General features: G+C 61.9%; 2 protein-coding genes across 2 annotated transcripts in view; both read right to left on the minus strand.

Moving 5' to 3' along the window:
- CHD5 (chromodomain helicase DNA binding protein 5) overlaps nucleotides 1-11,249 on the minus strand; it is a 47,624-nt gene extending 36,375 nt beyond the window's left edge. The window contains exon 1 of the mRNA XM_036460875.2: nucleotides 10,991-11,249. Coding sequence (XP_036316768.1) covers nucleotides 10,991-11,072 — 82 coding nt within the window. The 5' untranslated portion in view covers nucleotides 11,073-11,249. The remainder of the gene's footprint in view (nucleotides 1-10,990) is intronic.
- A 5,177-nt stretch (nucleotides 11,250-16,426) lies between these two features.
- RPL22 (ribosomal protein L22) lies at nucleotides 16,427-24,247 on the minus strand. Its single transcript, XM_036460888.2, has 4 exons — nucleotides 24,166-24,247; nucleotides 22,215-22,319; nucleotides 18,997-19,121; nucleotides 16,427-16,627 (listed from the first exon to the last, which is right to left on the minus strand). The coding sequence occupies exons 1-4, from the start codon at nucleotides 24,175-24,177 to the stop codon at nucleotides 16,483-16,485; spliced, it is 387 nt and encodes a 128-aa protein (XP_036316781.1). The 5' UTR covers nucleotides 24,178-24,247; the 3' UTR covers nucleotides 16,427-16,482.
- Nucleotides 24,248-26,488: the final 2,241 nt, after the last annotated feature.

Genomic DNA, 26,488 nt, shown 5'->3' on the forward strand with positions numbered 1-26,488 from the left:
CCCACCCCCTGCCGGACAGACCCCCAGCCACAACCCCACACCTGCCGGACAGACACCCAGCCACGGCCTGCCAGCCACACCCCGCCCCCCTGCCGGACAGACCCCCAGCCACGGCCTGCCAGCCACACCCCACCCCTGCCGGACAGACCCCCCAGCCACAGCCTGCCAGCAAACCCCGCCCCCTGCCGGACAGACCCCCAGCACGGCCTGCCAGCGCACCCCACCCCTGCCGGACAGACCCCCAGCCACACCCACCCCTGCCGGACAGACCCCCCAGCCACAGCCTGCCAGCCACACCCACCCCCTGCCGGACAGACCCCCAGCCCACGGCCTGCCAGCCATACCCCGCCCCCTGCCGGACAGACCCCCCAGCCACGGCCTGCCAGCCGCACCCACCCTGCCGGACAGACCCCCAGCCACACCCCACCCCTCCGACAGACCCCCAGCCACAGCCTGCCAGCCATACCCCGCCCCCTGCCGGACAGACCCCCAGCCACGGCCTGCCAGCCACACTCCATTCCCTGCCGGACAGACCCCCAGCCACGGCCTGCCAGCCACACCCCACCCCGTGCCGGACAGACCCCCAGCCACGGCCTGCCAGCCGCACCCCACCCCCTGCCGGACAGACCCCAGCACGGCTGCCAGCCATACCCCACCCTGCCGGACAGTCCCCCCCAGCCGCACCCCACCCCTGCCAGACAGTCCCCCCAGCCACACCTCACCCCTGCCGACAGTCCCCCAGCCGCACCTCACCCCTGCCGGACAGTCCCCCAGCCGACCTCACCCCTGCCGGACAGACCCCCAGCCGCACCTCACCCCCTGCCGGACAGACCCCCCAGCCGCACCTCACCCCCTGCCGACAGACCCCCCAGCCGCACCTCACCCCTGCCGGACAGACCCCCAGCCGCACCTCACCCCTGCCGGACAGTCCCCCCAGCCCGCCACCCTCCTGGGCACAGGCCGGTGAGGAAGCCCAGCCCCAGGAGGCGGGCTCCCTCACCGGGTACCTCTCCTCCCCTCAGCACGCCCGCCCTGCCCGGCCCGCAGCCCCTGCAGGGCGCTCAGGGGACACCGCGGAGCCCGGAGCCACCAGAGAGGCCTCGCTGACGCTGAGGCCCCGGGAGGACGCAGCCCCCCCCCCACCCAGCCGTCCCGGCCGGCCCTCTCCGCCCTCCCGGCCCAGGTGAGGCTGGAAGGCTGGGGGAGGGGCATCACCAGGACCCGGGGGCTGAACAGCAAGTGCCTGGGGTTTGGGGGAGGGTTCTGGGGCCCCTTAATGGGAATCGAAGACCACACTGCCTCTCCCCCACATGCACCCACACAGGGACACACACCCACACAGGGACACCCCCAACACAGGTACACACACCCACAGGGACAAGCCATCACACCCACACAGGTACACACACCCGTCACACCCATACAGGTACCAAATCCACACAGGGACACCATCCACCCAGGTACACATCCCCACACAGGTACACACACCCCCATAGGGACACCCCCAACACAGGTACACACACCCACAGGGACAATCCATCACACCCACACAGGTACACACACCCGTCACACCCATACAGGTACCAAATCCACACAGGGACACCATCCACCCAGGTACACATCCCCACACAGGTACACACACCCACACAGGGACACCCCCAACACACATACACACACACAGGCACACACACCCACACAGGGACACCCCCAACACAGGTACACACACCCACAGGGACAATCCATCACACCCACACAGGTACACACCCACAGGGACAATCCATCACACCCACACAGGTACACACACCCGTCACACCCATACAGGTACCAAATCCACACAGGGACACCATCCACCCAGGTACACATCCCCACACAGGTACACACACCCCCATAGGGACACCCCCAACACACACACACACAGGCACACACACCCACACAGGGACACGCCCCATCACACCCACACAGGCAGTGAGCCCTGGGCTTCTGGGGACCAAACCCGGTCACCGGGGGGAAGAGGGAGGGTCCCCTTGGGGGCGAACACAGCAAAAACACTGCCACACCAACCACCCAAACCAGACACACCTGTCCCTCAGGCCAGGGAAGCTTCCAGAGAGAACCCCCAAGAGCCCAGAAAAGGGGCCCATGTGCCAAAGCCAGACAGAGTGAGCGCTCCATGCCAGCCGGGGGCCCATGTGCCAAAGCCAGCGTGCCCTCCGTCCCTCGGTGCCCCCAGGCGCCGGTTCAGGGGGCGAGAGCCTCCCCCGTGGGCGCACCACCAGGAGCCTCAGCCTGAGGACTGCTCCCCAGGACCGAGGAGGTGGGTCCAGGGCCCCCCAGAGGCTTTCCCTGGGAAAGGGGGCGCTGGGAAACACGTCAATGGGACAAGGCCCCCCCAGGAACCTTCTATGCTGGTGACTGGCCACGTCAGACCCGAACACCACAGACACAGCGTGCCCCAGGACACACCAGCCCCTGTCCTCCACATGGGGCACCCCACGCCCGCCTGGGACGCCCCTGCACCCCTCCCCGCCCCCGCCCCCGCCCCCCCACCCAGTCCCCAAGGCAGAGGGGAAAGGCCCCACCCTGGCCTCGGGGCTGCCGCTGCCACCCGCTGGGAGCAGCCACGGGCGCTGTGACTGGGCCCAGCGGGTGGCCCACCCACACCCACGCCCACGGCCTGGTTCGCACACACCCCACGCCTCCCCGGGAGAGGGGGGACTGCCCCGCCTGGGCCCCTCTGCTCTGGGCCTCCTCCAGGGTGGCCAGGGACCTGGGACCTCCCCAGCCCTGCCTGTATGCCCCGCCCCCCATCCTGCGGGGCAAACAGAGGCGGCCTGAGCGTGCCGGAGTGCCCGCCGTCTGGGGCCACTCGGGGCGTGACCAGCAGCGAGGGCACCGCTGAGCACCGGGCACGGGAAGGCACAGCTGCGGTGGCCTAGGCCTGGGCTGCGGGCACAGGGCCGGGCACCGCGGGGACCACCGGGGAGGGTGCGAGGAGGCTGAGGCCAGAGAGGGGGCTGTCCCTCAGCCCTGACAGGGGAGGGGCAGCTTGTCTGGGGCCACGGGGACCCTCAGAGTGGTCCCAGGGGGCAGTGCCGGGCTGGCCGGGAGCCAGGCTGGGGACCGGATGCCTGTCCACGCCACCCACCCCCCCTCCCTCCCCTCCCCTCCTCCCCTCCCCTCCCCTCTCCTCCCCTTCCCTCCCCTCCCTCCCCTCCCCTCTCCTCCCCTTCCTCCCCTCCCTCCCCTCCCCTCTCCTCCCCTTCCCTCCCTCCCCTCTCCTCCCCTTCCCTCCCCTCCCCTCTCCTCCCCTTCCCTCCCCTCCTCTCCTCTCCCCTCCCCTCTCCTCCCCTTCCCTCCCCTCCCCTCTCCTCCCCTTCCCTCCCTCCTCTTCTCTCTCCCCTCCTCTCTCCGCCCCTTCCCTCCCCTCCTCTCCTCTCCCCTCCCCTCTCCTCCCTCCTCTCCCCTTCCTCCCCTTCCCTCCCCTCCTCTCCTCTCCCCTCCCCTCTCCTCCCCTCCTCTCCCCTTTCCTCCTCTCCTCTCCCCTCCCCTCTCCTCCTCTCCTCCCCTTCCCTCCCCTCCTCTCCTCTCCCCTCCCCTCTCTCCTCCCTCCTCTCCCCCTCCTCCCCTCCCCTCCCCTCCCCTCCTCTCCCCTCCTCTCCCCTCCCCTCCCCTCTCCTCCCCTCCTACCCTTCCCTCCCTCCCCTCCCCTCCCCTCCCCTCCCACTCCCCTCCTCTCCCTCCTCTCCTCTCCCCTCTCCCCTCTCCCTCCTCCTCCTCCTCCCCTCCTCCCCTTCCCTCCCCTCCTCTCCTCTCCCCTCCCCTCTCCTCCCCTCCTCCCCTTCCCTCCCCTCCCCTCCCCTCCCCTCCCCTCCCCTCCCCTCCACTCCCCTCCTCTCCCCTCCTCTCCTCTCCCCTCCCCTCTCCTCCCCTCCTCTCCCCTCCTCCCCTTCCCTCCCCTCCTCTCCCCTCCCCTCCCCTCCACTCCCCTCCTCTCCCCCTCCTCCCCACGCTGCAGGGAGCAAGAGGCCTGGGCAGTGCCGCCTCCGCCCAGACAATGCCCAGCGCTTATGTAACGGCTCGGCTCCGCTGACGTCACCGGGAGGGGCCTCTCCCGCCGCCTCCCGCCGCCTCCCGTGCGGGGCAGCCCCGAACGGGAAGGCCACCGAGTGGCCAGCGAGCAGACAAGGAGACCACAGGCGGCGGCAGGGCTTCTAGAAGGAAGCCTGGGCAGAGAGGGCACACCTCACCCACGCCCAGCACACACCTCCGAGGGCAAGACTGCACCCTTTGCCCCGGGCAGCCCGTCTCTGCCTCCAGCCCCGAAGCCCAGGGCCAGCACCAGCTGCTGACGGAGCCCTCCAGAACCTTCCAGGCTGGCACTGGCCCCAGGAGGGCCACCCCCCCCCCCCCCCGTCATGCCCTCTCCCTCACGCTTCTGTGACCTGCCCCACCCCCACCCCCACTCTCCGCCTCCTCTCCTCAGGGGCCCGCTTTCTCAGACCAGACCTGGGGAGCCACCCGCCCCACCCCTCCCAGCCCCGGCCTGGGCCTGCCCGGGAGCACGGCCTGGGAGGGCGAGGCCGCTCCGCCAGGGAGACGAGGCCTCGGACTCCCTGTCCTGCCCGTTCCTGCCGCTCTCAGCCCCCGGCCGCCGGGCAGTGCCCTGGCACCCGCCGGCCTCCAGCCAGGCGCCATGGATCCACTCAGGACCGCAATCAGCCGCTCTCTCCGCCTGCGGGGCTCCCAGGCCGGGGCCGGGGGAGGGGCGGGCCATGGGGACAGAGCGGCCGGGGCACAGGCCCTGCACTAAGTCCGCCAGCCCCTCGCCAGCTCCCGCCCGGCCCAGGCTCAGCCCCAGGCCCCAGGCCCTGCAGGAGGCAGGCGTGAGCTGGGCGGGCCCTCCTCAGGGTAACACGTGATAACAGTGCACCTTCCCACACCCCTCTGTGCCAGGCACCGCAGGTGGCACACGTGAACTTCTATCGCTCAGAGGGCACTGGGCCTGGCACTGTCACCCGGTGTGGATGGGGAAACCGAGGCGCGGAGGGTCTCTGCACTTGCCTGCATCTGTTTCTTTTTTTTTCTTTTTCTTTTTTAAATATATTTTATTGATTTTGTACAGAGAGGAAGGGAGAGAGATAGAGAGCTAGAAACATTGATGAGAGAGAATCATCGATCAGCTGCCTCTTGCACACCCCCTACTGGGGATGTGCCCGCAACCAAGGTCCATGCCCTTGACCGGAATGGAACCGGGTCCCTTCAGTCCCTAAGCCGACGCTCTATCCATTGAGCCAAACCGGTTTCGGCATGCCTGCATCTGTTTCACAGCTGGCAGGTGACAGAACCAGAATGGTCCCTCCCCGGCCCTCCCTTCCCCCCCTCCCTCCCTGACCCCTCCCTCCCCGGCCCTCCCTTCCCCCCCTCCCTCCCTCCCTGACCCCTCCCTCCCTGACCCCTCCCTCCCCAGCCCCTCCCTTCCCCCCTCCCTCCCTGACCCCTCCCTCCCCGGCCCTCCCTTCCCCTCCTCCCTCCCTCCCTGACCCCTCCCTCCCCAGCCCCTCCCTTCCCCCCTCCCTCCCTGACCCCTCCCTCCCCGGCCCTCCCTTCCCCCCCTCCCTCCCTCCCTGACCCCTCCCTCCCCAGCCCCTCCCCTCCCCCCTCCCTCCCTGACCCTCCCTCCCAGCCCCTCCCTTCCCCCCCTCCCTCCCTGACCCCTCCCCCCCCGCCCCTCCCTTCCCCCCCCTCCCTCCCTGACCCCCCCCTCCCCGGCCCTCCCTTCCCCCCCTCCCTCCCTGACCCCTCCCTCCCCAGCCCCTCCCTTCCCCCCCTCCCTCCCTGACCCCTCCCTCCCCGGCCCTCCCTTCCCCCCTCCCTCCCTGACCCCTCCCTCCCCGGCCCCTCCCTTCCCCCCCTCCCTCCCTGACCCCTCCCTCCCGGCCCTCCCTTCCCCCCCTCCCTCCCTCCCTGACCCCTCCCTCCCCAGCCCCTCCCCTCCCCCCCTCCCTCCCTGACCCCTCCCTCCCCAGCCCCTCCCTTCCCCCCTCCCTCCCTGACCCCTCCCTCCCCAGCCCCTCCCTTCCCCCCTCCCTCCCTGACCCCTCCCTCCCCGGCCCTCCCTTCCCCCCCTCCCGCCCTGACCCCTCCCTGCGGGCGCAGGGCTCCCAGGCTCAGACCTTCCCGCGGTTACTTAACGAAACTAACCAGACGGCCTGTGCCAGCTTGGGGCAGCGCCCTGGGCACTCCGAGGGCACCCGGGCCGCCTGGCCGGGAAGCTCACAGGGTCCCTCGGGCAGCAGCCCAGTCCGGAGGCCAGGGCCAGCCCAGAGAGCTCTGCACACACAGGGTGGTCAGAGCAAAAGACACACGTGACGGCAGAGGGAAGGCGCTCACAGGATGGGGCTCCCAGGCCGGGGGCCGGGAGCTGGGCTCCATCACCGGGAGCTAGAATGGCCAGCACAGCTGCCAGCCATGGGGCCCCAGCTCGGCACTCCCCACCCCAGCCTGGCACCCAGCGGGCACACGCCCACCTGGTGGCCAGAGGGCGGGACAGGGAGCACAGGCTTCACCCCAGCCCTTCCCTTGGGGGTCGCCCCACTGCACCCATCGTTTCATCCTTAAAATGAGCTTGTCACTGCGGCCTCACAGGTGATGGAAGTGAGATACTGGGATGAACAGTGCCAAGGCCATGGCAGGGGATGCCCCGTGGCAGGCAGAGTCCGGGAGCCCAGCGCGGTCAGGACGGCAGGAGGGGAGGGAGGGGAGGGAGGGGAGGGCTCTGGTTCAGGCTCTGCGGGGCAGGGGTTCCCAGGGCCACCCAGGGCTGGACAAGACAAGGGCCGTCAGACCTCGGAGAGCCCCCTGACCCCACAGGCCCGCTGCTGATAATGGGGGGGGGGGGACTCCTGCCAGAGAGAGGATTAATAATTTATTTATGACATTTAACAGAACCCAGACATCGCCTCACTGTGTCTCAGCGAGACAGCGTCAGGCCTGAGCGTGCAGGGCAGGCAGGTGGGGGTGGCGGGGGAGTGGGTGAGGCTTCCACCCTAAGGGGCTGGGGAGGGGGTGAGGGTGGGGCAGCTGGCAGCCCAGGGCAGGAAAGAGGCCCCATGCAAACCCAGAGCCCTGGCAGGAGGCGGGGGGGTAACAGCAGCAGGGCCAGGGCGGACAGGGACGGAGAGAGGGCCGGCATGACTCAGGGAGCCAGACCACAGGTCCGGAGACAGGGCCAGAGGGGTGTGTGTGTGTGTGTGTGTGTGTGTGTGTGTGTGAGAGAGAGAGGGGTGGGGGAGAGAGAGATGAGAACAGAGCCAAAGAGAGAAGGTGGAAAGTCTCAAAAGTTTTACTTGCTAAAGCCCCAGAGAGTTAGACACTCCGCACTGCATCCAGGACCTCACCAGGGAAGACAGCCCAGAAATGGATGATGGATGGATGGATGGAGAGAGGGGAGGTGCAGGGGGGATGGATGGATGGAGTGGGGAGGGTTCAGGGGGGATGGATGGATGGAGAGAGGGGAGGTGCAGGGGGGATGGATGGATGGAGTGGGGAGGGTGCAGGGGGGATGGATGGATGGAGTGGGGAGGTGCAGGGGGATGGATGGAGAGAGGGGAGGGTACAGGGGGATGGATGGATGGTGGGGAGGTGCAGGGGGGATGGATGGAGAGGGGAGGGTGCAGGGTTGGATAGATGGTGGGGAGGTGCAGGGGGGATGGATGGAGAGGGGAGGGTGCAGGGATGGATGGATGGATGGTGGGGAGGTGCAGGGGGGATGGATGGAGAAAGGGGAGGGTACAGGGGGGATGGATGGTGAGGAGGTGCAGGGGGGATGGATGGAGAGAGGAGAGGATGCAGGGATGGATGGATGGTGGGGAGGTGCAGGGGGGATGGATGGTGGGGAGGTGCAGGGGGGATGGATGGTGGGGAGGTGCAGGGGGGATGGATGGATGGTGGGGAGGGTACAGGGGGGATGGATGGGGGATGGTAGGAAGTAGGTGATGTGGGAGGTGACTGGTGGGTAGATGGTTGGTTGACTGGTCTTGGGGTGATGGTAGATGTGGGGTGGGAGGGTGACATAGGTGGCTGGGCTCATACTGACGGGGGGAGTGAGGTGACGAAGTGACAGATGCTCAGTCTCTGATGAACAGAGTGAGGTACATGCCCCACGCCAAGCCACTGGGCAAACTGGCCGCTCTGCCTCCCTCCTCCCGATAGTGTTAAATCTACGGGGCTCCCGGACACCCCAAACCCGCCTTCCCCAGTGGGGGCGGGGCAGGCCAGGCGGTACGGCCTGGGAGCAGGCTGGCGTCACTCCCTCCTGGCCCCTGGGCTCCAGGAGCCCTAAGGTGACTGGGGCCAGTCCTGCGGGCAGGGGGCACAGAGGCCGCTCAGCGTGGTCTCCCCCTCACCCTCCTCCCCGCCTCCCACCCCTGCTTACGGGGTGAGGGTGCGCGTCTGGGCAGCATCTGCTCGGGGAGGCAGTCGGCTGCCCCCGGGATGGTGCTGGTTCCAGCAGCCACGGGGCACAGGGCACGCTGTGCGGGCACTGTGACCTAACTGCTCCACCGCCCGCTCAGCGGCCCTCACAATACCCTCTGTGAGGTAGCCTGCCAGGCCCCATTCCACAAGTGGGGACACTGAGGCAGCAGGGCAGAGCCAGGACCCGGCCGCTCGTGGGCGCTTGCTTTGCCTGCTTCCGTCCGCCCTCACCAGCACCGCCACCACCAGCACCCGCACCACCAGCACCCGCACCACCAGCACCGCCACCACCAGCACCACCAGCACCACGGGGATCCGGAGCGGCCGGCACCACCCTGGCCCGCCTGCCTCCCGCCGGGGCTGCTTGGGCAAAGCACTGTGTGGGAAGCCGGGGGAGGGGGGGGGCGGGGGGGGACGGGCGAGTGGAGAGAAAGTGGGTTTGACCAGTAACAAGTCCAACTGTTGCAGATCCAGACTCAGTGTGACAGCGCCCGCCCGCCAGCTCCATGCAAACAGGCGCCGAACCTGCCGGCTCCGGGCCCACATGATGGCTCGGCCAGGGCTCCGGCCAGGGCTGCAGGGCTGCTGTGACGGAGGGCGAGGGGCCCCCTGGGCCTGGGCCGGGGAAGACTGCGGGCGAGGGGTGACCTAGGGACTCTGGGCCCCCAGACCTCGAGGCCATTGCCCTCCATGGGAGCCCCCACGAGCAGTCCTCCAGGGAGGAGGCAGCACCAGTGACTGCGCAGGAGCAGGGGCGGGGCCACGGGGGCTGCACAGAGCGAGGTCAAGCCTCCAGGTGGTGACCTTGAGCTGGACCTGACAGGGAGGAGGCGGGGCGAGCAGGGGGAGGGCGCAGGGGGCCCAGAAGCAGCAGAGGCCAGCGTGCCTGCGGAGTGTGCGCAGGGCAGGGGCCTGATGGTGGGACGAAGGTGACGGGCTGCTGGGGGGAGGGCGGGCAGCGAGGACTTGTGAGGAGGCTCCGGAGGGGGCCGGCAGGAGGGAACAGGGGCTGGAAGCAGGGACAGGGAGAGAGGCAGGGGCTTGGGAGGCTCCGGACAAGCTCTGGGGGGCGGGGGCACGTGAGGTCTTGCTGGTGGAGGGGACTGCAGCCCGCACGCCACAGCGGCCGAAGCAGGCCTCTCCCCTGCAGGGCCTGGGGGTTCCTGGGGCCTCGGGCCAGCCTCCCCCACCCTGGAGCGTGGGCACCAGCAGGGAGAGGGAGACCCGGCGGTGGGCAGGTGACGCTGACCGAGCCCAGGGGCGCTGGCCCACGCACAGGGAGTTGGTGCCTGCAGCCTGAGGGCACTTCTGGGCCCTCCCCTGCCCATAGTGGGCACCGCGACACGAGCAGGGAGAGGCAGAGACTTCAGGAGAAGGGGACAGGGGACCCCCAGGGGGTCGGCGAAGTCCCCGGAATAAGCCTGTTGATGGATGCCCAGGTGTCCACTGTCCCCCTAAGTGCCGCATGGGGCCACGCCCGGAGCACCGAGCAGCCAGCCCCCCCGCCGGGCAGGAAACAGCCACGTTCCCCTGCCTGTGCCGGCCTCTGCCTTCCCCCCAGGAAATGCCGCTAATTCCCTGGATCGGGGCCCCACCCGTGTGGGCCACCTCACCCCCCGTTCCTCTCGCCCCAGCAGGCACTTCGCAAAGTTGGCCGGACTGTCTGAACGGTGGGGTGAGGCTGGGCACCAGCAGGGCCCGGTTCCCGTGTCAAAGCGGGCACACAGGCCGGGAGGGGAGGCCCTGTGGGCACGGCCCCCGAGGGCTCCCTCTCCGGGAAGGCAATGCGGCCTGGGCAGCTGCTCCCGCTGGGCCCCTCTCCTCACCTCCTGCACAGGAGTCCGGGTGCCAGCTTGTGGTCTATTCTCTCCCCGGGGCAAGGCACACACTGGGCCAGGGCGCCCTGGGCGGCCCACAGGTCTCTCCCGCCCAGGAGGGAGGGCGCAGGCCCTGCCCGCTGTGCCAGGCGGGGGGCTGTCCCAGAGGGACGGGAGCGGTCAGCTAAGACTGTCATGCCGGCTCCCGTGTGTATGCCGCTCTGAGCGGGGGCGAGGCCGGCAGGCCCAGCCAGGCAGGTGGGCTGGGAGGCCACTGGGGTCACCGTGGCTGCGAAGTGCTTCGGGGCGGGCACGGGGAGCAGGAGCCCACAGACAGCCCCAAGCCCAGGCCCTCGTGGCCGGAAGGCAGCGGCTCCAGCCCGGGCTTCAGGGTCCCCACGCGCGGCCGCACCCGGCCCGCCCCGGAGCCGATGGCCCGGCCCCCGGAGGCCGGGCGCGCGGGGAGGAGAGGCCGCCCTCCAAGGGCAGCGGCTGCCCCCCGCGCCGCGCCCCTCCGGGCCCCGCGCCCCCGCCCGCGTCCTCCCAGCGGCGCCCGTGCCCGACCGCGGCCGCGCCCTGCGCCCTTGGCAGCGGCGCGGGGGCGGAGCGCAGCCCGGAGCCCGGAGCCGGAGCCCGGAGCCCGCGCCCGGCCCCGGCCCCGGCCCCGGCCCCGGCCCCGGCCCGGCCCCGCGCCTCACCTGACATCTCGTCCTCGTTCTCCATCCGGCCCGCGAACAGCCGCGGCGGCGGCGCCTCCTGGGCGCCCGGCGGGCCCCGCATGCCCGGGCGGGGGGGAGGGGAGGTGGCGCCCCCCGCCCGCCGGGCGCGGTGCCAGCCTTAACCCGTCCGCTGCCGGCGTGCGCGGCGGGCGAGGCGGCCTCGGCGAGAAGATGGCGGCCGCCGGCCCCCCCGCCCCCCCAAACCTCCACCCTCCCGGCCCGACCCCCTCCGCTCGGCCGCCTTCGCTCCGCGCCCGCAGCCCAGTCCCCGCCGGCGCGGGTGGCGGTGGCAGCGCGGGCGGCGCGGCGGCGGCGGGGGGGCGCGCGGGCCCGGATTGTGACGTCCAGTCTGGTTGCTGTGGCAACCCCATCCCATCGTTCCGGCAGCACGACTAGTTAGCGGCGGAGGACAAGTTGGGGACTAGTCCGGAGCCGCCGCGCGGGGAGGGGCCGCGCCCCGGAGGAGCAGCCGTCGGGGTCCCCGCGCGCCAGGGGCCCGACGGCCGGCCGAGCGGGCGGCGCCCGGGGCGAGCGGCCGGTGGGAGGCCCGAACCGCCGCCCGCGCCCGGCCGCCGGGATGCGCCGGGCCCGGGTTCGGGGTTCCGAAGGGCTGGGGCTGGGTTCTGACCCCGCTCCGACCTCCTTTGGGAAGAGGGCCACAGGGAAGTGTGTCCGCACGCGGGACGGGGCGCTCCGTTGTCAGGGGTCGGATTGATTCAGAAACCTCCGTGCAGGCTGGCTCCCCGCCCCATCGCACCCGCTCCCACCGCCCACGTGCCCGCTTCCAAGGGCCCTCCGCGCTGGACCCAGGCCCGGGCGGGCGGGCGGGCGGGCGGGCGGGAGGGGGTGCGGATCGCGTCCTCTGGGCCTGGAACTCCCTCAGGAGCGCCGCGGCCACCAGCTCCCGCTGTCCAAGGTGCCGATGTGAGGGCGCGGCCAAGCAGCCCACCTGCCGCTTAAAGCTGCTCCAGGCGCCAAGGCCTCCGTGGCCGGCAGGGTGGCCGGCGGGGTGGCCGGCAGGGTGGCTGGCTCGCTTAGAGGGCAGTAAACATCTGCGGAGCCCACTGGAGCCCACGTGGCTGCCAGCGACCTGCCTGGCCTGGGAGTCAGCATTGGGAAGGAGCTCTTTGCTGGAGCACCAGCCCTTGGGGTCCTGGCTGACACCTAACCCCACCCCCCCACACTGGCATCGCCAGGAGGGCTCGTCTTTGCTGGGCCTTGGGGGAACCAGGAGAGTGAGTGCCTGTCCTGGCCACAGCCCCAGCCACAGGGAGTCTGAGCAGCGGACGCTGTGCCCAGGCAAATGGTGGCCTGAAGATGTGAGCCAGCTTCCCTCCCTCCCCGTCCCACTGGGAGCCAGCCCCACGCAGCTGCTTCCTCACTCCCGGGCGAGGGAAGGAGCTGGGAAGCTCTCCCCGGGGTCGCTTTCAACCCACTGGAGACGAAGGGCCCCAACAGGAGCGGCAGGATGGTTTGGGGCACGGAGGCGGAGGCTGAGGCGGAGGCTGCTGTTGGTCCCGGGCTGCATTTCCCATCACCAGGCATCGGGGGGGGGGGGGGGGCAACACCAGTGCCCGGGCAGGCCTGCACTTCCCCTGACAAAGTGGCCTTGCTCCTCCCAGGCCTGCTAACCACCCAGGGAAATACCCTAAGCGCCACCAACATGCCACCCGTTACCAGCCCCGCCCCGCCCCGCCCCGCCCCGCGTGCAGGATGAGGGCAGGACACTTCCACAGCAGAGTGTGTCCCACGTCAGAGAAACAGCATCGTTCCCACCACAGCGACCCCTGCACACACACACACACACACACACACACACACACACACCCCTTGGCTCTGCTTCCCAGACCAGCCAAGAAAGGGAAGGCGGGAGAGCAGTTCCAGCTGCTTCACTGGGGTTGATGCTCTCACAAGCCTCTCCATCCCATCCCCGCCCCCCAAAAAAGTGAAAATCCAGCCAGTTCCGCAATCCTGGGAACAAGGAGTGGAGCCATGAAGGTTCAGTTTCAGGAGACAAGACTTTCCTGTTTGCTGTTCAGAGCTTGTGATTACACGTCAGTGGAAATTCAAGATAAATTGTTTAAAAATTAACATACGCGTTAGCCCTGGCCAGACTGGCTCAGTGGTTAGTGTCGGCCCTCGGGCTGAAGGGTTTCAGGTGCAATTCTGGTCAAGGGCAAGTACCTCAGCTCTGGAAGGGGCGTGGGTGGGAGGCAGCTAACCAGTGTGTGTCTCTCGGCCACGTCTCTCTCCCTCCTCCTCTCCCTCTCCCTCCCTCTCTCTGGAAACCAGTGGGGAGTATCCGCAGGTGAGGGTCAGACATATAAGCACGAGGCCGGGGCTGCACGCTGGTGACTCGGTCACACACTCCTGAAGGCAGGTCCCATCCTGAGGACAGCTCCCTTAGCAGCATGTCCCCTCACGGCCATCCATGGCCCCACGTGGCAGAGGCCCCTTTAGGGCAGGGAAGTGCTGCCTCCCACACCCCCAGCCAGCGGGGCCCAGCTCCAACTGGGCCTCAAGAGCAGCCTCCCTTGGAATGAGGCCTCTCACCGGCCGGCACTGAAGCCTCTCCTCTGGCGGAGCCTTCCCCCAGAATCCGAATCACTTGGGGAGGGCAGGGGGGTCTTATTGATAGAAAGGCAGGCTCCGGTCCGCGGCCTGAGTGCTTGTACGGGTCTTAGAGCAGCGCCTGGACACAGCCTTACTGCTCCCGCCGGCCTGGCAGCCTGGGAGAGAGGATGTGGACCCGCAAAACCCAGCGGCCGGAAAAGGTCTCCGTGACAAGACCTTAGGGTGCTTCCCGAGACCAGCACCCTCCTGGCACCATTGAGGCAGGCCCGCCCCCGCCCCCCACTTCCTCCACACGGCCTCCTGGCTGGGATGGCACAGCCCAGACCAGGCCTCTTATCTTCCAGAAAGAGGCGCGGCCACAGCAGAGCATCCCAAAGCAGAGGCTGCTCACACCTCAGCCGCACCCCGTGGGAACCAGCCAGGCTCCCCCAAGTGGCTTCTGGCCCAGCCAGCCCTGCTCTGTCACTGCCCATCAGGGACCCCATCCTAGGTGTGTCCCCTCCTCCCACTTGATAAGCTTGGGGGGCAGGGGGGTGGGGGGTCACAGGAAGAACCCAACAGCAAGAGGAAGGAAGTGGCCCCCAAAGCCAACTCCCAGGCTCCCTGAGGCTCCCCTAGCCCCACAGGGTCCTGCTCACCTCCCCAGAAAGTGTCCCCTAAAGGCCGAGCTCTGATGCCCGGCACATTGTGTGACAGGACCGAACCCCTGCCCGCCCCACGCCTGACATGGGGAGCTCGGGCCCTGGGCTCTGGGCCAAGGTCGCCCCTTGGGAAAAGCAGAGAGGGTCAAGGCGGCTTTTGAAAGGAAAACACTAAACCTCCAAGCGAGCCGTGCCAAGGGGGACTTGCTGGTGGTGACCGTTCCAGCTTCCTATTCACGTCCTTTGTGATCTTCAATCTCAGCGAGAAGCTCCCGGGACCGACCTGTTCCTGCGCCTCAGGTCAGGCAGGTGACTCCGGGGCAGGTACAAAGGAAGCTGGTCTGCGCTCCCGGCACCCTGTGAGCGGGGGACCGTGCGGAGGTTCCCAGGGCATCGCCCTCAGAGAAGGCACTGATGTGTGAGGACGGAAGCCCTGCGGCTCCGCAGAGCTCGGCTCTGGCCACTGCGCCTCACGGAGGCAGCGGCACGGGCGCCGGGAGCTTCACTGTCAGCGGCAGTTAGGCAGGAGGACAAACTATTGATAAATTGCTTCTAAATAGATCAACATGACAATCCCTTTAAAAAAAAAAACCCTTGCACAGTAACAGTAGCCACATGTTAGCCACTTTAATATAAAATGTGATCAAAACTCAATTACAAGAGTTCAAAAAGGCATAGAAAAACCAATGTTCCAATTTTATTACAAGATTTAAAACCTGGGAGTTTTGTGTGTTTCTTTAAGTATATGCTAATTTCAGCCCACGTTAATATTTTACTACCAGACAATTACTGCAGGGCAACATCAATGCAATGACAAGTCATTCACTTCCTACACGGCCCTCACGGCAGGGGGAGAGCCAGAGCGACTGCAGCCGCAGGGAAACCTGGAAGCAACCCCCTTCCGGGAGGGAAACATGAAAACAATTCTTTGGGAAATTTGCATAGAAATAGAAAATGCTAGAGCCTTCATCATGGCAAATGAAACGGCAAAGCCTCCATGAGTTCAAGGCAACCCACGGAGCAGCAAATGCTACAGAGAAGTCACGGAAGGACCCCAGGGTCTAATTTCCGGCTACGACGCCAGCAGAGCACAAAACCCCCAGGGTGGCAGTCAGCTGAGGACAAGCTCTGTCAAACAGGGTTCTACACACCAGTCCTAAGACAATGCAGAATTTCTGCAGAATTGTGTTAGAGGGGCATAAGGCATCAGGGTCTGTCTCCAGTCACTTGGAAAACCTGGATGTGTCAGCAACAATCACATCTGTGCAGCCTGCGGTCGCCTCCTGCAGACCTTGGCCTCTGCACCGGCAACAAGATCCCCAGGAGCCCTCGTGTCCCTGTGCTGCCCTGGGTCACGCAGGAGCGGGCTGGGTCCTGCTCAGTGCCCGTTTGCTGAATGACTGCAGGACACCCAGCCACGGCCTACATGCACGGAGTGACTGTCCCCGGCATCTCAACATTTCTTTCAGCCTGAACTCTCTCCCCATCACTGTCCCTTGTGCTCATTCTGCCCCCCAACCCCACCTGTGAAGAGACTGGGGTCTGAGCAGCAGACTTCCCACCCAGGACCTGCACAGATGCTGACATCTGGAAGCTCTATTCTTCCTCGTCTCCAGCTCCCCCTGCTGGAGAGACAGTGTGTTGCAAAGACTTGGAGAATCAAGGAGTATGTACATATTCATTTTGTGCATTTCCGTGTAAAACCTGGACTTTTGGAGTTGCCTCCAAAGCCTTTCCTGGGGGCAGTGGAGTGCGCAGCATCGCCGAAGGACCAGTTTATTTCTAGAGGAAGAAGACAGATTAACATACATAATAACTGTCATCAAAAATTAAGACAAACGTCCAGCATCCCGTCTTATCGGCACTGCCATGTTCCCACCTGGAGGGGCTCAGACAGAAGTCACTGGTTTGCTTTCACTGAATAAGGAGCCCGCGGTGGTTGTACTCCTGAATCATTTATTAAAGCAAAACAGTGACTAACGGAGCTCACGCCCCCACACCCTCACACCCGCTGGATGTCAAACCCTTGTCAGTTCCCCTGGGAGCCTCACTCTCCTACTCTGCTGTGACTCCCGCGAGAACTGACATTTTCCGGCAGAAAGAGTCTAATTACAAAGTGAGCAGATCCCAGTGAAGCCCTTTTACTGTGATTTCCATTTCTGTTCAATCCACACTGCAGAGATACAAGGAAAACCACCGATTTGGTTCCCAAGTTTTATTCAAGAACTCATACAAAATTTGCCAGATAAATGAGCTTTAATCCTCATCTTCCTCCTCCTCTTCATCCTGGTTTATCTGGAAGTAACGCAATTCGTAACTCTCTTTGCTGTTAGCAACTACGCGCAACCAGTCCCGTAGGTTATTCTTCTTCAGATATTTTTTGGTGAGATATTTCAAATACCTGCAGAGAGAGGACATTGAGAACTCCTCTACACAGCGGGCCTTCTTTAGTCTCAAATACTGTAACTTTTATGAAACCCTTGCAATCAAGGTCATTACAATTCAAGGTGTTTCCCCACCTTTAAAAAAACGGCAAAGACAAGGCGAACATAGCAGGCCAATGGGCTAACAATAAGGAGCCACCTTCCATCTGCACTGGCAATAAAAATGGAAACAGACCCGATGTAAGAGTTGTCTGTGAAACAATAGCAAACGCCTGTGAAATGATTTTGAAAATGAAACGCCACTGGAGGAGGAGCTCATGGTAACTGATAAGCACATAGCCTTAGCACCTGTCTGAGGAAGCAGTTTCCAGTGAGCGCACATCACCTCCTGGAGTCCGACCTCGGACCCCGGACCTCGGTGGGAGGCTGTTCGGGCTCTGGGGCTGCTTCTTAGGGCCGTCTCACTCTGCTCTGTGACACTCACTACCCAACGCCTGGGACAGGCTGCCACCCGCCGCGCTGGCCCAGCGCGCAGGGAGAGCACGCCCCTCACTCACCTGTCTGCTGAAGAGGCCTGGGTTCTATCTACTCCAGACCTTCCCCGACCTCAGAGAAGGGGGACTAGACAAGCAAACCCACTGCTGCTCAAAGTGCCCTCTCCCAGCAGCTCCTCCCTCTATAACAGGAGCCATGCTTTCTGACAGCTCGGACTGTTCAGAGGACAAATGAAACGCACAGGCAAACTGGCATGTTCACAAGGTCCCGGATGTTAACGGGACAGTCACATCTCCAAGAATGAACACTGCCAACAGCGTTACGTCAACAGTCCTCTTCCCAACAATGTGAAGACCTCGGTTAAATTCTATCCACGTTTCCCGACATAAAAATCACCCGCTCTGGCTGTTCCATCTAAAAAGTACTCTGTTCCTTTATTATATCTGCCGCATGCACTCAGGGGTGTGAGATTTCACTAGGGGGAGAGCTGCAGAAGTCCGGAGACAAGCAGAGAAGTTAGGCTGGGAGCACCTGGGCGGGCAAAGGAAAGGACTTCGCTCACCAACAGGAGAGCTTTCAGAGGGAGGCTCCTTCCCTCGCCATGGGGCGGTGAGCAGGGCATGCGTGGAAACCAGTAAGCTGTGTTGGGAGACTTTCTCACAAGGTCGGTGAACAGACAGGTCACAGGGCGATCACAGCCCTCCTCAGGGCTCCAGGAAGCTGGCAGGCTGGCTGTGTAACCCTGGAGTCCCTCCCTGAGCTGCAACGGCCCCTCTATCCAACCCATCAGCCAGGCAGAACAGGAGTCCTTCACTTACGCTCTTGTCACCTCTCAACTGACCTCATTAAAAACAAAAGGCTGTACTATAACCAATTTCTCCTCACACACCTTTGACTATCTCACTGAGTTTGATAAAAATAAAAAATAAAAATCGCCAAAACTGGTTTGGCTCAGTGGATAGAGCGTCGGTCTGCGGACTCAAGGGTCCCGGGTTCGATTCCAGTCAAGGGCATGTACATTGGTTGCGGGCATATCCCCGGTGGGGTGTGTGCAGGAGGCAGCTGGGCGATGTGCCCCTCTCATCAATATTTCTAGCTCTATATCCCTCTCCTTTCCTCTCTGTGAAAAATCAATAAAATATGTTTTTTTTAATAATAAAAAATAAAATAAAATTTAAAAAAACTCCTAAGAATATGCCCAGCTCTGAGCTAGGAGCTGCATATAAACATGCCCAAATCTTTAGCAACTTGTGTTTGTTTTAACTTCACCCTCAAAGCAATAACCAGACAGCCCTGGCCGAATAGCTGTTGACTGGAGCATTGCTGGGCGCACCAGTAAGTCGAGGGCTTGATTCCTGGTCAGGCCACATGCCCAGGTTGGGGGTGCCATCCCCAGTCGGGGTGACTACAGGAGGCAGACTGATGTTTCTCACAATTATGTTCCTGTCTGTCTCTCTCACTTCCTGTCTAAAAAAAAACCGACATTTCAGATTCCTGATAGAATAGTGATATTTACAGGTGGAAGAACATGGAATTAAAACGGACAGCTCCTCCCTGTGGCCGAGGCAGAGGAGCGACATCATCCTGGGAAGGCACTCTGCGGTCTGCCCTTTACTGCCGAGACACTGCCACAAAGCTGAGCACTATCACAGTGGCATTCCTTCCGGCACCGCCCCCCACGGGCACCGCCCCCCACGGGCACCGCCCCCCGCACAGGACCGCCCACACACAGGCACCGCCCCACACAAGGCACCGCCCCCCGCACAGGCACCGCCCCCCACACAGGCACCCACACACACACAGGCACTGCTCCAGTTCACAGGTGCAACTCCAAACCAATGTGAGCACACCCCACCTCGGGTGCAGGCGAGTGGCACTCAGCTCCCCCTACCTTTTGGAAAAAGGCACCTCAGACGTCACAGTGATCTTACTCTTGCTTCTTTCAATGGTTACAACCCCTCCGCCAAGATTCCCAGCTTTTCCGTTCACTTTGATTCTCTCCTGAAGAAACTGCTCCTGGAAAAAAACCATCCAATTGACCAATTAACACCGTCACCCAATCACCCATATCACTGGATTGTTATACTACTTACACTGACGTCTTTTTTTTCTTTCTTAATATATATTTTATTGATTTTTCAGAGAGGAAGAGAGAGGGACAGAGAATCAGAAACATCGATGAGTATCATCAATCAGCTGCCTCCCCCACACCCCCCACCAGGGAGGTACCCGCAACCAAGGTACATGCCCCTGACCGGAACCGAACCTGGGACCCTTCAGTCCGCAGGCTGACGCTCCATCCACTGAGCCACACCGGTTCCGGCCACTGACGTCTTTTTAATGTTTAATCTTTTGTAGAAATTAATCTTTAGCAATTAATATATGATCTAAAATCTAACATCAATTAGAAAATGGTACTATCGCCCTGGCCAGTGTGGTCACTTGGTTGAAACACTGACCTGTACACTAACAGGATGGGTTCGATTACCGGACAGGGCGTGTGTGGAAGCAACCAACTGCTGTTTCTCTCTCTCACGCAAAACTTAAAAAAAATATATATATATATATATATATCCCCCCCCCCAAACCAGTTTGGCTCAGTGGATAGAGCATCGGTCTCCGGACTGAAAGGTCCCGGGTTCCATTCCGGTCGGGGGCATGTACCTTGGTTGCGGCACATCCCCAGTAGGGGGTGTGCAAGAGGCAGCTGATCGATGATTCTCTCTCATCGATGTTTCTAATTCTCTATCCCTCTCCCTTCCTCTCTGTAAAAAATCAATAATATATATATATACTTTTTTAAAATATATTTTATTTACTTTTTACAGAGAGGAAGGGAGAGGGATAGAGTTAGAAACATCAATGAGAGAGAAATATGGATCAGCTGCCTCCTGCACACCCCCTACTGGGGATGTGCCCGAAACCAAGGTACATGCCCTTGACCGGAATCGAACATGGCTCTATCCACTGAGCCAAACCAGTTAGGGCGCAAATCTTTTTTTTTTTTTTTTTAATAGCACTATTCAACTTTATTTACAAATCAAATATGAAAACAAAATCCTAGCATGAACATACTTGACTGGTTCCACACAAGATCAAATGTGTGTCTACATGGAAGACACTGACTCATGGGTCAAAGATCCAGCTGACAGAAACGCCAGGGCCAAACTGCTCCAAGCAACCAAAGTTACAAGCAACTTCTGAACCTAAGGAGCATGAAGCATTGTCCTCAGCAACCTAGTACAAGGAGCAAACAGAGTGACGCCATGGCTGGTGTGCAAAGGGCCAGGGTTCGATTCCAGCCGAGGGCACATACCTCGGTTGCAGGTGGGATGCACTGGGGAGGCAACCAATGATGTGGCTCTCACGTGGATATCTCTCTCTCCTCCCTCCCTTCCGCTCTGAAATCAATGAAAACAATCCTCGTGAGGATTAACCAAAAGATAATAGTGACCACAACAATCCCACACGCCTGGTGCAGCGGGGCGATGACCCAGGAGACTGGCGACGGGCTCTCAGCAGCCTCTGTGGCCTTCAGGGGTCTTTGTCCAAAAAGGAATATTCTTTCTGGTTCTCTCACCCGCCCCCTTTTGCTTGTTTTTGGTTTTCTTTCTATTGCAATGATATGAAGTCCCTTTCAGCTGCAATTCCTCAGTCCTCTATTTAAACCCCCAATCCACGATAAACTGGCGGTGAGTAAAGTGATTGGTCAGAACTCGACTCCTGCACCTCAGCCTCATAAGTGACGTTTTCTATCCTAGGGAGACTTCTGGAAGGAAAGACAATCACAGGCACAGATGAGCAGAGGGAAGGGAGCAAAATAAGAAGCCTGACTCCCAAGCGCAGTTGCAGAGAGGAAAGTAAGATGCCAAGCCTGGGCTGCGGAGTCAGTGCAACTGGCTGACTTATTGTTCTCATTTTCCTTCTTATACTCTCCACTCACTGGAGCTCCTGAACACGGGTTTCAACAGGCTCCTCGTTTCAAGATCTGCCTTCACTTTGTCTTTACATTCTTCCGTTTTGCTATCTGGTTTCTCACGGGAAATCTAAATTAGAACTCATTTCCTATGCACACTTACCTAGTATTAAAGTGATGTGTTTTGTTTTTTTTAATGTTTTTGTTGATTTTGAGAAGAGAAATAGATAAAAACATCAATGAGAAAAACATCCTGAATCAATTGCCTCCTGCACGCCCCCTACTGGGGACTGAGTCCCAAACCTGGGCACGTGCCCCGACTGGGAATCTCCTGATTCACGCAGGGGTCAACACTCAACCACTGAGCCACACTGGCAGGCCAAGGCTGGCTTTTGTACATGTAAGTGAAATAGAGGAGCACTGGGGAACAGCCAAGCTCAGAGGCAGACCTAACACCCAGCTCCCAGTGCACTCAGCATGCGGGCCTTCACCGCAGGCGGCCGCTCGGGCGGGATGACAGGGAAGTCAGCAGGTGCCGCCGCCCGCCCCGCCGGTCCAGCAGGCAGGGCCAGGCCGGGCCGGGCCGGGCAGCCCTCGTCCCTGAGGACCAGGGTCTGTCACTTAATGTCGGTCACACGGAGCGCAAAGGGGATGTGGAGCTGAGGACGTCTGCCTGTTCCCTGGTGACTTTTGAATAAAATCGTTTGGGGCACTGGAGGAGGAAACAAGCGGAGGCGGCAGTTCTCTGGACACACGTGCTGCGGCCCCTGTCTGTCCCCTGCCCGTCTGTCCCCCGCCCCCGTCTGTCCCCCGCCCCCGTCTGTCCCCCGCCCCCGTCTGTCTCCGGCCCCCGTCTGTCCCCCGCCCCCGTCTGTCCCCCGCCCCCGTCTGTCCCCCGCCCCCGTCTGTCCCCTGCCCCCGTCTGTCCCCCGCCCCCGTCTGTCCTCGGCCCCCGTCTGTCCCCCGCCCCCGTCTGTCCCCCGCCCCTGTCTGTCCCCCGCCCCTGTCTGTCCGCAGCCCATGTCTGTCCCCCGCCCGTCTGTCCCCCGCCCCTGTCTGTCCCCCGCCCCCGCCGCAGACACCAGGGCTGAGAACCCAGACCGCGCTCCGTTCAAGCGCAGCCAGACCCAGGCGCGGCCCGGGACGCAGCAGAGTGAGCGCCCGCAGGTCTCGGCGTCGAGGGCACAACTTACAAAGTTGGCAGCGTCCATGATTCCATCTTCTACGGGGTGGGTGCAGTCCAGCGTAAACTTCAGAACCTGCTTCTTTTTTTTGCCCCCCTTCGCCACGAGCTTTTTCTGAGAAAGGGACAAACAGAGATGACGGCACAAGCTCCCATCACAGAAAATTAAAAGAACCAACATCACCGAGGGTGTCAGAGCCCATTCAAGTGCAAACCACAGGGCTGTGCTCCCTCCAAGGGCGCCGAGGGCCACCCTCTGCCCCCGAATGGGGACAGGACACCGGCGAGCCAGGCCTTTGCCACGGGAAACCCCTCCTGAACTCCTGACCATTTACACTGTCCAGCCTCCCGTCTCGAAGGGCGTGAGAGTCTGTTAGCTCCGTGGTCAGCAAACTCATTGGTCCGCAGAGCCAAGCATCAACAGCACAATTGAAATTTCTCTTGAGAGCCATGTTAAACTTAAACTTCTTCTAAAACGCCACTTCTTCAACATGGACTCGCCCAGGCCGTGGTGTTTTGTGGAAGAGCCACACTCACGGGGCCAAAGAGCTGCATGTGGCTCTCGAGGCTCGGCTTGCGGACCGCTGTTAGCTTACGAGCCACAATAAAACGCTTCCCCCCCTGCCATGACATGCCCGTAAGTACCTATTTCACTCCAGGACTCAGGCACAGGCATACAACTGCTTCCGTACCTGAAACAACTCTAACCTTTATCGATGCTTGTCCTGACTCTCCAGACCAGGTCCTGGCCCAGAGCAGCCGGTTCCCCTTCCACCTGTCCCACCAGCTCCTCAGAGCAGCGAGGTGACCTCACATCCCAGAACCGCCGAGGAGGGTGAGGGAACCTCGGTTCTAGTTACAACCCCACCGTCAGCCATTTCCGGCATTTTCAAACCATCAGCGGGCACATCTGCCAGTCGGTTCTCATTCCTTTACCCTCACAAAGGAGCTTCCATCAACCTCTCCCTGTACAAACTCCACCACCACTAACAAAGCTTTTGTCCGATCTACACACCTGCCCCTCCACTCTAAAAAGCTTCTGCAGGACCTAAACCCTAAAGCCCCTTCATGCTTCGGAGCTTCATCTAAAACTTGCAATAATTGGGCCAACTTTTCGGACATTCGGCCACTGCGAAGACCACTGCCTTTCCGAGGCCTCTCCTCCCAGTTACAATCCAGAGGGCTGCTTTCAGAGCTACCCCCGGAAATGCACAACCAGCAAGTTAAAAAAATAAAATAAAAATCAGCCCTGCCGTCACAGTTTTACACCAGAAACACACAAATGCACAGACGCCTCAAAGGCCCACCCGAGAGAGTAAAGGAGCCGGAAATGTTAGCAGGGGCGCCAACAGCAGGGGTGGGTAGGAAGCCACCTTCCTCCCAGCGACAGCTTAGCGCGCGACCCGCAGGCGGCGACACGTGGGCGCCGCGCCGCCCGGTCCCTGCCCGGCGCCGGAGCCAGCGCTGCCCGAGGGTCCGGCCGGCTGCGCCCGGTACGACTTCCTCCTGGATCCTCCGAGTCGGCCTCTCCCTGGAATCACACCCCCTCCGCGGACACGGCACTCGTCCCCGGGCCCGGGCCCCGGGCTCCCGGACGCGCGGCTCCCAGCAGGGGCGGCAGGTCCCTGCTCCTTCCCGCCCTCCGCCCGGTAACCAGGCCCAGACCCCGGCGGCAGGCCCCAGGCCGCAGCCGCGGACCCCGGCTGCCCGCTGGCCGCCAGCCGGGGCCCGAGCCGCGGCCTCCGGGCGCTGCGGCTCTGCCTCCCGGGCCCCAGGCCGCGGCCTCCTCCGCCCACGGCGCGCGGAGCCGGGCGGCCGCCCTGGCCCTCGCCGGCCCGCCAGCCCGCCCAGCCCCGGGCGGACGCTGCCGAACGCCGTCCCGCGCGAGCCGCGCAGGAGCCGGGCCCGCGAGGCCCACGTGCCCGCCCCGGAGCCGCGGCCTCACGCGGAGCCGCACTCACCACGGGAGCCATGGCGGCCGCGGAGGCAGAAAGGAAGCCGAGCGCACTGCGCAGGCGCGAAGAGCCGCAGCGCGCAGGGCACGTAGGGCCCAGGCCGTACCAATCGCTCCGCCCCGCCCCTCCGTCATCGCTGCGCCCTGTTCGGTGCGATCGGGGAGCGATTGCTTTCCCCTGTCTGCAGAGCCTGTCTGGTGGAAGGCCTGGAGGATGGGACGGGGGCTGGGTGGATTGTCTCACTGCGAGGGGTGGGCGTGGGGGAGCCCGAGCAGATCGAGCCCAAAGAGAAAAAAAGGGGGACGCTCTACGTTTCAGAGGCTTAGGAAGAAAAAGAAATTCACAGCCGAGCCGAGACCGGTTTGGCTCAGTGGATAGCGCGTCGGCCTGTGGAATGAAGGGTCCCAGGTTCGATTCCAGTCAAGGGCATGTACCTTGGTTGCAGGCACATCTCCAGTGGGGCGTGTGCAGGAGGCAGCTGATCGATGTTTCATCGACGTTTCTAACTCTACCCCTCTCAGTTTCTCTCTGTAAAATTAATAAAATACGTGAAATTAATAAAATATTTTTTAAAAAGAAAGAAAGAAAAGTAAAACGTTTAAAAAAAAAAAAAGAAAGAAAGAAAGAAAAATTCACAGCCGAAACCGGTTTGGCTCAGTGGATAGAGCATCAGTCTGGGGACTGAAGGGTCCCAGGTTGGATTCAGGTCAAGGGCATGTACCTTGGTTGCGGGCACATCCCCAGTAGGGGGTGTGCAAGAGGCAGCTGGTCGATGATACTGTCTCATCAATGTTTCTAACTCTCTAGCCCTCTCTCTTCCTCTCTATAAAAAATCAATAAAAAATATATTAAGAAAAAAAGAAAAAGAAATTCACTAGCACGAATTACCAGCTAATAGGATGGGAGTGGAACCCATCAACGTGGGGAGAGGCCAGGCCCTTCTGGCCCTGGGGTCCCAATATCGAGGGCCCTCTGGCTTCTTCCTACCTGGCACTCAGTTGGAAGCTGGGGCTGTATCTCCCAGTCAGGTACGCTCTCCTGTGTGACCCCTTCACCATCTCAAATGCAAGCTGCCCTCCCACCAACCTCCTGGTTTCCAGGTCTGCCAGTTCTTCTCCAAATGGCCTGGTGTCAGGAAGTCTCCTGGGGGCTGGTTAACATGCATAGTCCTAGCCCAGCCAGTGTGGTTCAGTGGTTGAGCCTCGACCCATGAACCCATCCTGCTCAAGGCACCTGCCGGGCTGGGCTTGCAGGCTCCATCCCCAATAGGGGCTGTGCAGGAGGCAGCCAGTCAATGATTCTCTCTCATCATTGATGTTTCTATCTTCCCCTCCCCCCCTTTCCCTTCCTCTCTGAAATCAATAAAAATATTTTTTTAAATAAAGTTGCCTAGAGAGTTCCCAGCTTTATGTTTGGGGGAACATACTTATAAGGTGTCTATATAAAAATCTATGTAAAATAAAATGCAGTCCTTGTCATTGGCTCATGCCCAGGAGCTGCTGCTGCTGGTTCATGGCCCACAAGGTGAATAGCAAGGGTCTTCCCCAGGCCTACAGTCGATTGACTGTGACAAGAAGAAAAACAGTTCAGATGTTCTAAATTAAAATCACAGTGGCTGGCCCTGACCGGTGTGGCTCAGTGGATAGAGCGTCGGCCTGAGGACTCAAGGGTCCCAGGTTTGATTCCAGTCAAGGGCATGTACCTTGGTTGCAGGCACATCTCCAGTGGGGCGTGTGCAGGAGGCAGCTGATTGATGTTCCTCTCTTGTCGGTGTTTCTGACTCTCCCTCTCCTATCCTCTCCGTAAAAAAATCAATAAAATATATATTTTTTAAAGTTTTTTTTAATATATTTTATTGATTTTTTACAGAGAGGAAGGAAGAGAGATAGAGAGCTAGAACCGTCAATGAGAGAGAATCATTGACCAGCTGCCTCCTGCACAACCCCCACTGGGGAGGTGCCCACAACCAAGGCACATGCCCCTGACCGGAATCGAACCTGGGACCCTTCAGTCCGCAGACCGACGCTCTACCATTGAGCCAAACCAGTTTCGGCAAAAAAAATATATATATATATATTTTTTTTTAATCAATCTTTATTGTTCATATTATTACAAAGGTTCCTCATTTCTTAAATATATATATTTTTAAAAAGAGTTTATTGAGCACTTTATGTGGGACAAGCTCTGGGCTTGGCTCTTTGATTTCAGGAAGGGCAGGGGCTGTTTCCCGGGGCTCAGCGTGCAGAGGAAGCAGACCATGACCCCGGGAGAAGGGCATTCTGGAGGAACTCATCCTCGGATGAAGGAGCGCTCCCCGGGCCTAGATGGG

The sequence above is a fragment of the Pipistrellus kuhlii genome, unplaced genomic scaffold (assembly GCF_014108245.1).
Source record: "Pipistrellus kuhlii isolate mPipKuh1 unplaced genomic scaffold, mPipKuh1.p scaffold_m20_p_34, whole genome shotgun sequence".
NCBI classification, from domain to species: Eukaryota; Metazoa; Chordata; class Mammalia; order Chiroptera; family Vespertilionidae; genus Pipistrellus; species Pipistrellus kuhlii.

Coding starts and splice junctions, on each gene's coding strand:
- RPL22 (XM_036460888.2), bottom strand. Junction 19,122..22,214: donor TCATGGACGCTGCCAACTTT/GTAAGTTGTGCC, acceptor GTTTTTTTCCAG/GAGCAGTTTCTTCAGGAGAG. Junction 16,628..18,996: donor GAGGTGCCTTTTTCCAAAAG/GTAGGGGGAGCT, acceptor CTCTCTCTGCAG/GTATTTGAAATATCTCACCA.